Source organism: Oncorhynchus gorbuscha, linkage group LG02, assembly GCF_021184085.1.
Source record: "Oncorhynchus gorbuscha isolate QuinsamMale2020 ecotype Even-year linkage group LG02, OgorEven_v1.0, whole genome shotgun sequence".
NCBI classification, from domain to species: Eukaryota; Metazoa; Chordata; class Actinopteri; order Salmoniformes; family Salmonidae; genus Oncorhynchus; species Oncorhynchus gorbuscha.
Window position 1 is genome coordinate 89,983,978 of NC_060174.1, and position 17,850 is coordinate 90,001,827.

Consider the following 17,850-nt stretch of genomic DNA (forward strand, 5'->3'; position numbering starts at 1 on the left):
GGAAATATTTGTAATTTCTTTATTAATACCAAAATATTAGGTGTTATGGACCAACATTTAAAAAACAGGAACAATTTGACCTAAATGAATATCCACTATACAGAACAGGTGCAGAACATTAATGTCACTGAGATTACTTTTTAAGGTAGACTAAGCAATTTGACATCACCATACACAGTGGGGTGACTTCCTGTTTACAGACATCAACAATAACTTTAATATGCCAAACCTGCCACCATTAAGAGCCAATAATGTCAGTCCTGACATTTTTGTTGTTCATTTCTGTATGTAGATTATATTTTGTCTATGACGATGTCGTAACAGAGTTGACCTTTAATACTTAAAAATCCTTGATTTGATCCACAATTTTTTTTTAAAGACAAGTCATATGGACCGGGGGTCTTTATTTACAGAATACATTTTCTTCAATGATTAATTCATTAGGCAAACAGCTAAATATGTGCTTGTTAGAAATATCACATTATTAAATATTGTCAACTTTCCACTAAATGTTTTTCCAGTGATGTGGTATACACACTGTATGCAAAGTCCTAGAGCCAGCTAATGTCCAGAGATCAATCTGACTGTTCTCATCAAATGTACTTCAAATAAACTTCATTAATACATCAAATGTACCAATAACACTGATCGGGTATTTAAAGAAAGTATTTAGCCTGCCTGCGACAATGAGGGCCAATTTTGAATTAAACTCTAAAACAATATAATGCAATGATTACACATGATATCTATAGTATGGACAAGCCATAGTTGTATAGGTTTAGGCCCAACATTTATAAATCACATTACTGGACATTTTACGATCAAATGCTTTGCATAAAAACATTTTCTAAATAAAGCTCTTGATTAGTTGCCATGTAAAAAGTTGCAATCGTTGGTTGTGCATTTGGGTCAAGTAAAGGCAATTGGTGATTGTTAAGACAGGACCCAAGACATATACCAACATCTGACGATAAGTCAAAACATTGTCATGGCCAAAACATAAATCAAACATTTAAATCATCACCATATCTACTGACAATGAAAAAAGAGTATTCTTGTCGTAATACTGCTATCATGCCTCCATCCCTATAACCAACGATCTATATACATTTCTGTAACACAATAGTGTGTGGAGATGCATGATTTCCAATGTCTCTCAGACTTTGCTGCGAGATGTTGCATCAACGTTGTGTCTGTAGTGAGATTAACAGTATCTGTACAACAGACTATTAGACCAGAGGTTCTCAAGCTCCTGTCCTCCCCACTCTCTTTCATCTACATCTTAGGGAGAATCTGTCAAGTGTGTATATGCGTGTGTGTATGTATACATTTCAGTGAGTGAGTGAGTGAGTGAGTGAGTGAGTGAGTGAGTGAGTGAGTGAGTGAGTGAGTGAGTGAGTGAGTGAGTGAGTGAGTGAGTGAGTGAGTGAGTGAGTGAGTGAGTGAGTGAGTGTGTGTACGTGCACATGTATGTATGTGTGCGAGTTTGTGTGTGTATGTATGCATGTAATTGATTTAGCATGTTATGGAGGAAGGGTTGTATTTATCCCTCTATGTTTTAATGAAACCATGTGATAGATCACAAAGCCCTCGAGGCCTACACTAATACACTCAACAGCGGGATCGATTACTTTCCAGATCACTTGATGTTGCCACGGGAACTGCGCTGTTTGGTCATGGTGGTCAGCATCTGGCTGATGTAAGAGGTCAGGAGGTCGTCCATCTTGTAGCCCTGTGGTCACACAGACAAACAAACCAGTTTAAAGGTACATTAATGCCTTGCAATATTTCATTGCAGAATATGAATCAGACGTGTTCAAATAGTAGTATTTGTCTTCTGTCAAATACTTTAGAGTGTGCTTGATTGAGCTTGCCTGGTGCAATGGAGCCAACGGAGGATTCCCAAAAGTGAAAATCTGCCCAACTGTCACTCCAAACAGGCCCTATCAAACACTCAGCATTTGAACCCAGGTCTGCTAGCATTTATTATTTAAAAGTTCGACAAAGCTACAGAACAACACATGTATACCATGGAAAAGGCTTTTCTATCTGCATTCAGGCTAATTTCAGGCTAAGACCATGACTGCGACTTTTGATCACAGGACACTTGCACTCTTATCAAGTCTGGCATCACCATCATCAAATGATCTAGTCTAACTGCAGTGGGTTGCCAGAAGCACCAGTCTCCTCCATGAGCAGACACACTCCGTTGAAACGGAATCTGTAGCCTACGAAATGAAATGAACAAATTATTCAATAAACCCTTAATATATAAAAGCCGATATTTCGCCTACATTTACTATACATTTTAGACCCTCAATATTTATTGGAAAGTAGCATCAAAATCACTGTGCACTTTCACCACTCTGTGAAGTTCATCATAACTTATTTAATAATAATAATATATGCCATTTAGCAGACGCTTTTATCCAAAGCGACTTACAGTCATGTGTGCATACATTCTACGTATGGGTGGTCCCGGGGATCGAACCCACTACCCTGGCGTTACAAGCGCCATGCTCTACCAACTGAGCTACAGAAGGACCATTTAATCTGTAGCCTAATAAACTGCATGTTTTCCCAAGTCGTAGTAGGAGAACCACACACCGTATCATTGTATCATTGTGTGACTCCCAAGTTTACTTCAATATAATTGTTATTATATCAATATTTATGCATAAAGGCATTTCCACCGCCATTTCTTGCATAATTAATTTTACAGACACAAAAAGATCCCACCATGTCAAACAAACAAATTACAAACAAAATAATTATCTTTTGGCATTTATAATATCGTACCAAAGCTCCCTGTTCCCATCACAGCTGTTGTGATTTTTTTTTTATACGGTATGACATTACTTGCATAAAAACTGTGGATGTGAAATTGGTTATAGTAGTAAGTCAATATTTCCTCAATTAAGTAATTATCAGCAAAGTCAATGCTTGTAGGAAAAGACAAGTGCTTTGTTTGGTCCACATCTTTAGAATACTTCGATACAGTGTGTATAATGTCATTTTATGTCATATGTCATGTCATGTCATGTCATGTTGTGTATGTTGAAACGTCCAGTAGCTCACCAGTGAGGTCTCACACAGCAGCTTGGTGCCTCGGACCAGGTTTCCGATGGTGATGTGGAAGTAGGTGTTGCCACTGCTCCAGTTGGAGATCTTAGTGAATGGGTGTGTGGTCAAGATGTCCTGTTGAGGTGGGAATAAGAGAATTACACAGTCAACACACACATACACAACTTCCATAACACACATGTGTGCGCAAGAAAATGTGCACACACACCCATGCATGTAGGCACACACTCACCTTTGACTTGGGGTCGATCAGGCTGACACCATGTTTGTTGATTGCTATCAAGAGGATCTCTGGGAAGTTTGGATCACTGGTTTGCTGTTGAATAGGAAAACATCAGTTTAGTCACAATTGGTATCTCACAAACCTATAACAAACAACTTGAGTTTGTGATGTTTTTAAAATGAATTAAATAACTAAATAGATACTGGGTTTGAGGCAGACAATAGGCCCTTACCACAGATAAACTGACCGAGATAATACATTTATAAAACAAGTTTTAAAAAATTAAAAAGTAGCAAGGAATGCACAACAACTCTTTGACCAGGTCAATAATAATAGTCCACGATTGAGATTGAATGAACTATTCTGAAATTTACACCATTGATCAAGAACATTCATTTGAACAAAAACCTCCCGAAGTACTAATCAGCACTCAGATACACATGGTGACTCAAATGTTAACAAAAAGAAAAAACACAAACAATGATCATTCTGTACCGCTTGCACAAGAACATGAATTCATATAGAAATCTTTACCTTGACTTCAAAGAAGGCCGAACCAAACGTAGGCCACTTGAAGATGACTTTGAGGAATGAGAGCTTGGCCTCCTCTCGAGTCTTCCCCGACTGCTTGTTGAAAAACGCCACTATAGACTGCAAGACAAAAAAACAAGCAGCAGAGTGTGTGACCAAATATGATTTAACCCCCCGGATTCCTATATACGCTACAAAACTGTGTTAGCCCATTAAGCTAAAGCCTAGGCATTCACTCTGGGAGCTAACACTAGTCTCCAGGTCTAAGGCAAGGTTACTCATCGTGCAAGTGTGGTTCCCTGAATTACAGTGCATTCAGAAAGTATTCATACCTCATGAATCATTTCACATTTTGTTGTGTTACAGCTTGAATTCAAAATTGATTGTCTCACCCATCTAAACACATTGACAATGTGAAAACAATGCTTTTTGACATATTTGCTATTTTATTGAAGAATGAGTCAATACATGTTAGAATCACCTTTTGCAGCGATTAAAGCTGGGAGTCTTTCTGGGTAAGTCTCTAAGAGCTTTGCACACCTGCATTCTACAATATTTGCACATTATGCTTTTTAAAGTTCTTCAAGCTCTGTCAAGTTGTTTGTTGATCATTGCTAGACAGTCATTTTCAAGTCTTTCCATAGATTTTCAAGCCAATTTAAGTCAAAACTCAGGAACATTCAATGTTGTCGTCAGTGTATATTTGGCTTTGCGTTTTAGTTTTTTTTTCCTGAATTTGTCTCTCAGTGTTTGTTGGAAAGCAAACTGAACCAGGTTTTCCTCTAGGATTTTGCCTGTGCTTATCTGTACTCTGTTTCTTTTCATCCTAAAAAAACTCCCTAGTCCTTACCGATGACAAGCATACCCATAACAGGCTTCCTTCTTTTCACTCTGTCATTTAGTTTAGTACAGTGGAGTAACTACAAGGTTGTTGTTCCATCCTCCGTTTTCTCCTATCACAGCCATTAAACTCTGTGACTGTTTTAAAATCACCATTGGACTCATGGTGAAATCACTAAGCAGGTTCATTCCTCTCCAGCAACTAAGTTAGGAAGGACGCCTGTATCTTTGTAGTGATTGGGTGTATTGATACACCATCCAAAGTGTAATTAATAACTTCATCATGCTCAAAGGGTGCCCTTCTTTGCGAGGCATTGGAAAACCTACCTGGTCTTTGTGGTTGAATCTGTTTGAAATTCACTGCTCGACTGAGGGACCTTACATATAATTGTATGTATGGGGTACAGTGACAAGGTAGTTCAAAAATCATGTTAAACACTATTTATGCCGACAGAAATTCAAATTTTCTGACTCACCCGTTTCCAGTCGTCAGGCGAGAGGTGTCTGATCTGGTCCTGAGGGATCAGCTCCTTCAACATCTTGGGAATGTTTGGAAACTGGGATTTGTCCTCCTCAAACTTCACCCTGTAGATCAGCGCTCCCAGCTGGAAAACCTCTTCCCGGGAACACTGGTGGTAACCACGGAGATACTTTGGAAGCTCCTGAAGAAAGAGCAGTGAGGAGGGTCAATACCAGTTACACAAATACGCACGAGCACTCGCACACCCACACGCACACACACCTGGTAGTAGTGAAAGATGTAGTCAGCCATGGAGTCTTTCCCTGGTATGGTATTGGTCCACAATTTCTTCATGAAGAACACCTGATAGGTCAGTGAAGGCACTACACCTGCAGATGGATGATACCGAGAGATTCAGGACGTACCTATCATATTAATACATCAACATAGATGGCAAGTTCCCCAACCCAAGCTTAACCTTCATATTATTTTCATCTAGCTTTAACCACAACATGTTGACAGTCCTATAACATGAAACACCATGTTTGATCAAATATTTATGTGGCCCACTCCTGAAGGCTACACTAGGTGCTGAAATTTGGGTCATCAATAAATCCTTAGGATTAATATGGTGCGTCATTCTTTCTTTCTGACCCCAATAATGTTGGATGCCTACATGAAAGTTGGAAATAGACTTATTTAACCCTCAAACTAACAACTTGGGTCATTTTGGGTCATAGCCTAAAGGTGTTTTATTCCATCCTTTCAATTTGAGAGACTTTATAAAAATGATATTTTGATCAGAGTGAGACAGATCTGAGATGATATATGGTTGTTTCTCTGGAGCAAAATTTGAGAAGAGAAGTATGAGAAAATAAGCAATCCTTTTTTTCAGGGTTGAATAAAGCTAATTTTTGTATGGGAGAATTAAAGGTGATAAAGAAGAGATCTCAGCTTGGATTTTCCGTTCCTACGGGTAACCTTTCTACTAGGGCCCTCTACAGTCAACAGATGTCTTTACCGTCCTTTGCAGGTCTGGCTTTTTTGATCCAGTCGGTCAGATGTCTCACAAAGTCAAAGAAGAAATCCCCCTCAGGCACACTGATGACCTGGAAACAACCAGCAAAGGTCAAACACAAATATCAATACAGTTACAGTGCACTCGGAAAGTATTCAGACCCCTGGACTTTTCCCACATTTTGTTACATTATAGCCTTATTCTATAAAGGGGCGACAGGTAGCCTAGTGGTTAGAGAGTTGAACTAGTAACCGAAAGGTTGCAAGATCAAATCCCTGAGCTGCCGAGGTAAAAATCTGTCATTCTGCCCCTGAATAAGGCAGTTAACCCAACATGGTTCCTAGGCCATCATTGAAAATAATAATTTGTTCTTAACTGACTTGCCTATATATATATATATATATATATATATATATATATATATATATATATATATATATATATATATATATATATATTAAATGTTCTCATTATTCTACACACAATACCCCATAATTACAAAGCAAAAACAGGTTTTTAGATTTTAATTTTTTTTGTTGTCATTTTTTAGAAAAATTGAAATAACACATTTATATGAGTATTCAGACCCTTTACTCAGTACTTTGTTGAAGCACCTTTGGCAGCGATTACAGCCTCGAGTCTTCTTGGGTATGATGCTATAAGCTTGGCACACCTGTATTTGGGGAGTTTCTCCCATTCTTCACTGCAGATCCTCTCAAGTTCTGTCAGGTTGGATGGGGAGCTGCACAGCTATTTTCAGGTCTCTCCAGAGATGTTTGATCAAGTTCAAGACCGGGCTATGGCTGGGACATACAGAGACTTGTCCCGAAGCCACTCCTGTGTTGTCCTGGTTGTGTGCTTAGGGTCGTTGTCCTGTTGGAAGGTGAACCTTTGCCCCAGTCTGAGGTCCTGAGCACTCTGGAGCAGGTTTTCAACAGGGGATCTCTCTGTACTTTGTTCTGTACATCTTTCTCTTGATCCTGACTAGTCTCCCAGTCTCTGACACTGAAAAACATCCCCACAGCATGATGCTGCTGCCACCATCACCATGCTTCACCGTAGGGATGGTGCCAGGTTTCCTCCAGAAGTGACGCTTGGCATTCAGGCCAAAGAGTTCAATCTTATTTTCATCAGACCAGAGAATATTGTTTCTCATGGTCTGAGAATCCTTTAGGTGCCTTTTAGCAAACTCCAAGCGGTCAGTCATGTGCCTTTTACTGAGGAGTGGCTCCCGTCTGGGCACTCTACCATAAAGGCCTGATTGGTGGAGTGCTGCAGAGATGATTGTCCTTTGGAAGGTTCTCCCATCTCCAGAGGAACTCTGGAGCTCTGTCAGTGACCATCAGGTTCTTGGTCACCCTGAGGCCCTTCTCCCCCCGATTGCTCAGTTTGGCCGGGCAGCCAGCTCTAGGAAGAGTCTTGGTGGTTCTAAACTTCTTCCATTTAAGAATGATGGAGACCACTGTGATTTACATTTACATTTACATTTAAGTCATTTAGCAGACGCTCTTATCCAGAGCGACTTACAAATTAGTGCATTCACCTTATGACATCCAGTGGAACAACCACTTTACAATAGTGCATCTAAATATTTTAAGGGGGGGGAGGGGGGGTGAGAAGGATTACTTTATCCTATCCTAGGTATTCCTTAAAGAGGTGGGGTTTCAGGTGTCTCCGGAAGGTGGTGATTGACTCCGCTGTCCTGGCGTCGTGAGGGAGTTTGTTCCACCATTGGGGAGCCAGAGCAGCGAACAGTTTTGACTGAGCTGAGCGGGAACTGTACTTCCTCAGTGGTAGGGAGGCGAGCAGGCCAGAGGTGGATGAACGCAGTGCCCTTATTTGGGTGTAGGGCCTGATCAGAGCCTGGAGGTACTGAGGTGCCGTTCCCCTCACAGCTCCGTGATCTTGGGGACCTTCAATTCTGCAGCATTTTTTTTGTACCCTTACCCAGATCTGTGCCTCGACACAATCCTGTCACGGATCTCTACGGATAATTCCTTCGAACTCATGGCTTGCTCTGACATGCACTGTCAACTGTGGGACCTAATGTAGACAGGTGTGCCTTTTCAAATCATGTCCAATCAATTGAATTTACCACAGGTGGACTCCAATCAAGTTGTAGAAACATCTCAAGGATGATCAATGGAAACAGGATGGACCTGAGCTCAATTTCGAGTCTCATAGCAAAGTCTGAATATTTATGTATGTAAATGTGATATTTCAGTTTGCAAAAATGTTATGTCTTAAAAGCTGTTTTTGCTTTGTCATTATGGGGTATTGTGTGTAGATTGGTGAGGGAAAATAACAATTAATCAATTTTAGAAAAAGGCTGTAACATAGACAATGTGGAAAAAGTCAAGGGGTCTGAATACTTTCCGAATGCACTGTAATCTAGAATCAGTTGAATCATCCTCACATTCAGATTATATTCTGTGACAGTAGCGAAATCTTACTAAAATAACATAAATTGGTGTGCAGGAGTTATAGAGGAGGATGGATAGAGTAGAGTGGTATCTTTAAACTATTAAGATCTGCATCTCACACTGTAGTAATATATTATTTGAATGAATATTATTAAATTGTAACATTTTATTAAAATATATACACTACCGTTCAAAAGTTTGGGGTCACTTAGAAATGTCCTTGTTTTTGAAAGAAAAGCACATTTTTCATCCATTAAAATTGATCAGAAATACATTGTAGACAGTGTAGACATTGTTAATGTTGTAAATGACTATTGTAGCTGGAAACGGCAGATTAAAAAAATAAAAATAATCTACATAGGCGTACAGAGGCCTATTATCATCAACCATCACTCCTGTGTTCCAATGGCACGTTGTGTTAGCTAATCCAAGTTTATCATTTTAAAAGGCTTATTGATCATTAGAAAAACCCTTTTGCAATTATGTTAGCACAGCTGAAAACTGTTGACCTGATTAAAGAGGCAATAAAATTGGCCTTATTTAGAATAGTTGAGTATCTGGAGCATCAGCATTTGTGTGTTTGATTACAGGCTTAAAATGGCCAGAAACAAAGACCTTTATTCTGAAACTCGTCAGTCTATTCTTGTTCTGAGAGGTTCTCATACAACGCTGTGTACTACTCCCTTCAGCGCAAATTGGCACTAACCAGAATAGAAAGAGGAGTGGGAGGCCCCAAGTACATTATAGCGTCTATTTTGAGAAACAGACGCCTCACAAGTCCTCAACAGGCAGCTTCATTAAATAGTACCCACAAAACACCAGTCTCAACGTTAACAGTGAAGAGGAGACTCCAGGCCTTTTTGCAGAATTCCTCTGTCCAGTGCCTGTATTCTTTTGCCAATCTTAATATTTTATTTTCATTGGCCAGACTGAAATATGGCTTTTTCTTTACAACTCTGCCTTGAAGGCCAGCGTCCTGGAGTCATGTCTTCACTGTTGACGTTGCGACTGTATTTTTGCAGGTACTATTTAATGAAGTTGCCAGTTGAGGACTTGTGAGGCGTCTGTTATTCAAACTAAAAACACTTTGTGTGCCCCTCAACCCCAACCCCTCCTTTTACGCTGCTGCGACTCTCTGTTTATCATCTATGCATCGTCACTTTAACTATACATTCATGTACAGTCGTGGCCAAAAGTTTTGAGAATGACACAAATATACATTTTCCCAAAGTCTGCTGCCTCAGTTTGTATGATGGCAATTTGCATATACTCCAGAATGTTATGGAGAGTGATCAGATGAATTGCAAATAATAGCAAAGTCCCCTTTGCCATGCAAATAACTGAATTCCCCAAAAACATTTCCACTGGATTTCAGCCCTGCCACAAAAGGACCAGCTGACATCATGTCAGTGATTCTCTCATTAACAGAGGTGTGAGTGTTGATGAGGACAAGGCTGGAGATCACTCCGTCATGCTGATTGAGTTTGAATAAGAGACTGGAAGATTCAAAAGGAGGACGGTGCTTGGAATCATTGGTCTTCCTCTGTCAATCATGGTTACCTGCAAGGAAACACGTTTTGACATCATTGCTTTGCACAGAAAGGGATTCACAGGCAAGGATATTGTTTCCAGTAAGATGGCACCTAAATCAACCATTTATTGGATCATCAAGAACTTCAAGGAAAGCGGTTCAATTGTTCTGAAGAAGGCTTCAGGGCGCCCAAGAAAGTCCAGCAAGCGCCAGGACCGTGTCCTAAAGTTGATTCAGCTGCGGGATCGAGGCACCAACAGTACAGAGTTGCTCAGGAATGACAGCAGGCAGGTGTGAGTGCATCTGCACTCACAGTGAGGCGAAGACCTTTGGAGGATGGCCTGGTGTCAAGAAGGGCAGCAAAGAAGCCACTTCTCTCTAGGAAAACATCAGGGACAGACTGATATTCTGCAAATTGTACAGGATTTGGACTGCTAAGGACTGGGGTAAAGGAATTTTATCTGATGAATCCCCTTTACGATTGTTTGGGGCATCCAGAAAAAAGCTTGTCCAGAGAAGACAAGGTGAGCTCTACCATCAGTCCTGTATCATGCCAACAGTAAAGCATCCTGAGACCATTCATGTGTGGGGTTGCTTCTCAGCCAAGGGAGTGGGCTCACTCACAATTTTGCCTAAGAACACAGCCATGAATAAAGAATGGTACCAACACATCCTCCGAGAGCAACTTCTCCAACCATCCAGGAACAGTTTGGTGATGAACAATGCCTTTTTTCAGCATGATGGAGCACCTTGCCATAAGGCAAAAGTGATAACTAAGAGGCTTGGGGAACAAAACATCGATATTTTGGGTCCATGGCCAGGAAACTCCCCAGACCTTAATCCCATTGAGAACATGTGGTTAATCCTCAAGAGGCGGGTGGACAAACTCCAAGCATTGATTATGCAAGAATAGGCTTCCAACAGTCAGGATGTGGCCCAGAAGTTACTTGATAGCATGCCATGGCGATATGTAGGGTCTTGAAAAACAAGGGTCAACACTGCAAATATTGACTCTTTGCATCAACTTCATGTAAATGTCAATAAAAGCCTTTGACACTTGTGAAATGCTTGTAATTATACTTCAGTATTCCATAGTAAAAATCTGACAAAAATATCTAAAGACACTGAAGCAGCAAACTTTGTGGAAATTAATATTTGTGTCATTCTCAAAACCTTTGGTCACGACTGTACATACTACCTCAATTGGGCCGACCAACCAGTGCTACCACCAACCCCTCTTTTACGCTACTGCTAGTCTCTGTTCATCATATACAGGTATGCATAGTCACTTTAACCATATCTACATGTACATACTACCTCAATCAGCCTGACTAACCGGTGTCTGTATGTAAGCCTCGCTACTTTTATAGCCTCGGCAGAAAGAGTGGGAGTACTTTTCTGATGTCCAGAAGTTATGTTCGGTCATAAGAGACAGTAGCTGCAACATTATGTACGCAATAAGTAACAAAAATAAGTTACACAAAACGCAAAAAAATATATAAAATAGCACAATTGGTTGGGAGAATGTAAAACGTCAGCCATGTTCTTTGGCGCCATCTCTGCAAGGTCTTTGTTTCTGGCCATTTTGAGCCTGTAATCGAACACACAAATGCTGATGCTCCAAATTCTCAACTAGTCTAAAGAAGGCCAGTTTTATTGCTTCTTTAATGTATTTGTCCTCTTGCTCAGTTGTGCACTGGGGCCTCCCACTCCTCTTTCTATTCTGGTTCGAGACAGTTTGCGCTGTTCTGTGAAGGGATTAGTACACAGCGTTGTACGAGATCTTCAGTTTCTTGGCAATTTCTTGCATGAAATAGCCTTCATTTCTCAGAACAAGAATAGACTGACGAGTTTCAGAAGAAAGTTCTTTGTTTCTGGCCATTTTGAGCCTGTAATCGAACACACAAATGCTGATGCTCTAGATACTCAACTAGTCTAAACAAGGCCAGTTTTATTGCTTCATTAATCAGAAAAACAATTTTCAGCTGCGCTAACATAATTGTAAAAGGGTTTTCTAATGATCAATTAGCCTTTTAAAATGATAAACTTGGATTAGCTAACACAACGTGCCATTGAAACACAGGAGTGATGGTTGCCGATAATGGGCCTCTGTACGCCTATGTAGATATTCCATTAAAAATCAGCCGTTTCCAGCTACAAAAGTCATTTACAACATTAGCAATGTCTACGCTGTATTTCTGATCAATTTGATGTTATGTGACTACTCTCCCACTCTTTCTGTCGTATTCTCTCTTTCCTCTTGTTTTCCTTATTAGGATGCCGGTGGGCGGAGTTGGGAGGGTCGTCAGCTACATGGGAAACACCTGGGCCCGGTGTGTCCTAGGATAAATACACCACTTCCCCATTCATGGAAGAGACTCTCTCCATGCAGACACCTTTATGGATTTTGTTGTGTTTCTTGGTGGTTTTTTGGGTTGTTTGCTTAAGCACCTTTCAACACCCTGCATTATCACAATCATGCATGCAAAACACTCACTTACACTACTGATTACACACACCAGTGTATATTATACTTAGTTACTTTATTTAATCAATATATATTTTGTTCCTTGTTGTCTCCCTTTTGTTACGGGCTTTGAGCCGGTTCGTGACAGTTATTATAAAAAAATGTGGCGAGGAGCAGCAGCTAACTATAGAGTCTGTGTAGCTCCAACTATATTTTAACTAATTATTCAACGCCTAGTTACACATTTTGTTAACTAATTGTCCAAAATATCGGTTACATGGAAAAACAACTTAGAAACACACATAAGCAGTCACAACAAAAACCACAAATGTCGTCTCTACCTGCAGCTAGCAAGGAAAATGGCGGAGAAGAACAACCTGATGACCCAGTTCCAAATGAGATTCGCAAAATGAGCAAAAATTTAGAAGAGAAAATTGCGAAAGTGGGCTAAGATTTGGCTGAAATAAAACATACAGTGGGTGCACTGAAATCAAAGGTGGACACACTCGACAACCAAGTTACACACGCAGAAGAGAGGATATCAACCTTGGAGGACAAGAACAACCACCTAAACAACACTGTTGAAAAAATGGAGACTGATCAAAAAACAGGAAAATTACAGTCGGAGAAACACATTTCGGATTAGAGGGGTTCCCAAAATCCACATAAATACGGAAGATTGTGTGAAAGACATTTTACGCAACCTATTTGATAACACACTGGAGGGTGTTAAACAGCATGCCCATCGAGAGAACACATCGGACACTGAACCCAGGAACAGCCCCACGCAACCCCCGGCCTATCCTGGTGAAATTCTTACGATATACTGACAGGGAGAAGGTCCGGCTCAGAGCCAAAAAGCTTAGGACTTTTCAATGGTGGAGTTTTCCCCTGACTTTTCCAAAGAGGTTCAAGACAAGAGAAATGCGTTCACGGAGGTGAGGCATACAGTAGGTGCATGAAACGGGGACTGAAATACTCTTTGCAATATCCTGCCGTGTTCCTGGTTACTTTGAGAAGCAAAACAAATTGAATAGCGTGGTATGGCTATGGAAGTTCCACATGGTGGCAATGGTTCATCACAGATGGACTAACATTTTTCTCTAAGGCGATAGAACTTCCCATGTTGTGAGTAACAGTCTCATCGAGTGTTTATACTACAAATGCTGCCTATAATTTGTCTTTCTGGTTTACAGCTGACATCATTATAGTACTAGATTAAGCAGGACTATAGTCCAAGTATATCATATTTATGATATATATTATTTTACGTTTTCATTCTAATAACAGCAATAGTGGGTCAATATAGACCACAACAGGCGTGTTCGTGCCATGAGTGATGGACACAAGCTAAAGTGTTAGTCAGCTTATTTTATTTGATCATTATGACTTATCGTGTTAACGGTACAGGTTCCCCAAGGGGTAATGATCAGCCTTTTATGTTCTATGTTTTGATGTAATCTCTATGACATGTCATATCTGTCATTTCAAAATGTATATGGTCATGCCTATATTTGGCGTTGGTAAAACGTGCTAATTCTAGTTGGATCGTCAGCACTCGGGACACTTTACACGGATGAAGGCCTGGTTTGGGGGAGGGAGATTTTTATTTTATATGTGAATTTTTTTGTATCTTGCGTGGTTGGGGGGTGTTTATGACATATTTGTTACATGGAAAGTTCAGTGTTCGAGGTGGGGGGTACTACCAGGGGTACTACCAGGGGTACTACCAGTTGTTCACTTTCATTGATCCGCTAAGCAGTGCCTATCAGAAATGCATTGATTTAAAATATTCTAACACTAGTTATGTTTATGTTGTGGTAATAATATATTTACAACCTTTCAGATATAACGACCAATGTGATTAAAGTTACGTCGTGGAATGTGAACAGACTAGGTTCATATTTAAAAAGACATAAGTTATTGAATTATCTTAAACAAAAACACTCAGACGTGATTATGCTCCAAGAGACCCACCTACTTGAAAAGGATGCTCCTAGGGTGGGAGACAGATGGGCGGGTAGTGCTTACCATAATACATTCAACCCCCCAAAAAGAGGTGTCTCTATTCTATTTTCCAAAGGTATACAAGTTCAAGTTTGGAGAGATTGGAAACCCAAATTGGTCTACACGGACAAGTTCTGGCCTGGTTTAGATCTTATCTGTCGGAAAGATATCAGTTTGTCTCTGTGAATGGTTTGTCCTCTGACAAATCAACTGTAAATTTCGGTGTTCCTCAAGGTTCCGTTTTAGGACCACAATTGTTTTCACTATATATTTTACCTCTTGGGGATGTTATTCGAAAACATAATGTTAACTTTCACTGCTATGCGGATGACACACAGCTGTACATTTCAATGAAACATGGTGAAGCCCCAAAATTGCCCTTGCTAGAAGCATGTGTTTCAGTCATAAGGAAGTGGATGGCTGCAAACTTTCTACTTTTAAACTCGGACAAAACAGAGATGCTTGTTCTAGGTCCCAAGAAACAAAGAGATCTTCTGTTGAATCTGACAATTAATCTTAATGGTTGTACAGTCGTCTCAAATAAAACTGTGAAGGACCTCGGCGTTACTCTGGACCCTGATCTCTCTTTTGAAGAACATATCAAGACCATTTCAAGGACAGCGTTTTTCCATCTACGTAACATTGCACAAATCAGAAACGTTCTGTCCAAAAATGATGCAGAAAAATTAATCCATGCTTTTGTTACTTCTAGGTTAGACTACTGCAATGCTCTACTTTCCGGCTACCCGGATAAAGCACTAAATAAACTTCAGTTGGTGCTAAATACGGCTGCTAGAATCCTGACTAGAACCAAAAAATTTGATCATATTACTCCAGTGCTAGCCTCTCTACACTGGCTTCCTGTCAAAGCAAGGGCTGATTTCAAGGTTTTACTGCTAACCTACAAAGCATTACATGGGCTTGCTCCTACCTATCTCTCTGATTTGGTCCTGCCGTACATACCTACACGTACACTACAGTCACAAGACGCAGGCCTCCTAATTGTACCTAGAATTTCTAAGCAAACAGCTGGAGGCAGGGCTTTCTCCTATAGAGCTCCATTTTTATGGAACGGTCTGCCTACCCATGTCAGAGACGCAAACTCGGTCTCAACCTTCAAGTCCTTACTGAAGACTCATCTCTTCAGTGGGTCATATGATTGAGTGTAGTCTAGCCCAGGAGTGGGAAGGTGAACGGAAAGGCTCTGGAGCAACGAACCGCCCTTGCTGTCTCTGCCTGGCCGGTTCCCCTCTTTCCACTGGGATTCTCTGCCTCTAACCCTATTACAGGGGCTGAGTCACTGGCTTACTGGGGCTCTCTCATGCCGTCCCTGGAAGGGGTGCGTCACCTGAGTGGGTTGATTCACTGATGTGGTCATCCTGTCTGGGTTGGCACCGCCCCTTGTGTTGTGCCATGGCGGAGATCTTTGTGGGCTATATTCAGGATGGTAAGTTGGTGGTTGAAGATATCCCTCTAGTGGTGTGGGGGCTGTGCTTTGGCAAAGTGGGTGGGGTTATATCCTTCCTGTTTGGCCCTGTCCGGGGGTGTCCTCGGATGGGGCCACAGTGTCTCCTGACCCCTCCTGTCTCAGCCTCCAGTATTTATGCTGCAGTAGTTTATGTTTCGGGGGGCTAGGGTCAGTTTGTTATATCTGGAGTACTTCTCCTGTCCTATTCGGTGTCCTGTGTGAATCTAAGTGTGCGTTCTCTAATTCTCTCCTTCTCTCTTTCTCTCTCTCGGAGGACCTGAGGCCTAGGACCATGCCCCAGGACTACCTGACATGATGACTCCTTGCTGTGCTGCTGCTCCAGTTTCAACTGTTCTGCCTTATTATTATTTGACCATGCTGGTCATTTATGAACATTTGAACATCTTGGCCATGTTCTGTTATAATCTCCACCCGGCACAGCCAGAAGAGGACTGTCCACCCCACATATGCTCTATCTAATTCTCTCTTTCTTTTTCTCTCTCGGAGGACCTGAGCCCTAGGACCATGCCCCAGGACTACCTGACATGATGACACTCCTTGCTGTCCCCAGTCCACCTGACTGTGCTGCTGCTCCAGTTTCAACTGTTCTGCCTTATTATTATTCGACCATGCTGGTCATTTATGAACATTTGAACATCTTGGCCATGTTCTGTTATAATCTCTACCCGGCACAGCCAGAAGAGGTCTGGCCACCCCACATAGCCTGGTTCCTCTCTAGGTTTCTTCCTAGGTTTTGGCCTTTCTAGGGAGTTTTTCCTAGCCACCGTGCTTCTACACCTGCATTGCTTGCTGTTTGGGGTTTTAGGCTGGGTTTCTGTACAGCACTTTGAGATATCAGCTGATGTACGAAGGGCTATATAAATACATTTGATTTGATTTGAATTTGAAAAAATAAATAAATACATTTGATTTGATTTGATTCAAATGGACAAAGAGCTAAGGACAAAGATAGATGAATCTTGATTTTACTTGTAAAGATTTCAGGACAAAATATAATATTCAGAAATATTTATGCTCCAAATGAAGAGGACCCAAGACTTATAATAATACTAGATGTCTGTGATTTTCCTCTGGTACTAGGGAGGGGATTATAATCAGGTCCCTGATGCTTTTTTAGAGAAATGCAAAACTGGTCTAACCAGGGCCTCAAACTCAAGAAGCAATTAAAACTCTGTGTAAAGACTGTAAAGGACCTTTACACTGTGTAAAGGTCTTTATGATATCAATCGAACCGCTTGCGATTACACATTCTTTTCAAATAGGCACACTGTTTATTCACGCATTGACTACATTCTGATCTCACACTCTCTCATAGATAAAGTGGGTGCTTGCAATGTGGGCACGATAGCTATGACAGATCATGCACCCAATGATCTGACTGTTGGAATAGGAGAATAATTCCTTAAAACACACATTACGATATTCTTTGAAACAAACAACAATAGTGTGAAACAGGTACATGTCTGGGAAGCTTTTAAAGATTACATACGCGGAGTAATGATACAACAATCAGCTACTATTATCAAACGAGATAAACAGAAAATGGTTCAAATTGAAACAGACCTTAAAGTGTAGGTGGAATCAGAAATGAGACAGGCAAGGTGATTGCCAATCATAAAGAAATAAACAATATATTTAGAGACTTCTATCAGGAACTTTCTACTTCAGATGGTCCTTTAGATACGTAGAAAGCAGAGGCATTCTTTCAGAATCTGAACCTTCCTAAACAAGCAGAGGAAGACAGGAACTGGCTCGACAGACCTATTAGTTTGGAGGA

General features: G+C 40.8%; 1 protein-coding gene across 4 annotated transcripts in view; it reads right to left on the reverse strand.

Moving 5' to 3' along the window:
* Positions 1–11: 11 nt before the first annotated feature.
* Positions 12–17,850, reverse strand: part of LOC124012624 (unconventional myosin-VIIa-like) — a 91,507-nt gene continuing 73,668 nt past the window's right edge. For all 4 annotated transcript variants that reach the window (XM_046326486.1, XM_046326470.1, XM_046326478.1 and 1 more), the window contains 7 exons: positions 6,160–6,247; positions 5,421–5,527; positions 5,155–5,340; positions 3,842–3,958; positions 3,317–3,400; positions 3,079–3,198; positions 12–1,732 (listed from right to left, as the gene is read on the reverse strand). In XM_046326486.1, the coding sequence (XP_046182442.1) occupies positions 1,640–1,732; positions 3,079–3,198; positions 3,317–3,400; positions 3,842–3,958; positions 5,155–5,340; positions 5,421–5,527; positions 6,160–6,247 (795 nt within the window). In that variant the 3' untranslated portion in view covers positions 12–1,639. The remainder of the gene's footprint in view (positions 1,733–3,078; positions 3,199–3,316; positions 3,401–3,841; positions 3,959–5,154; positions 5,341–5,420; positions 5,528–6,159; positions 6,248–17,850) is intronic.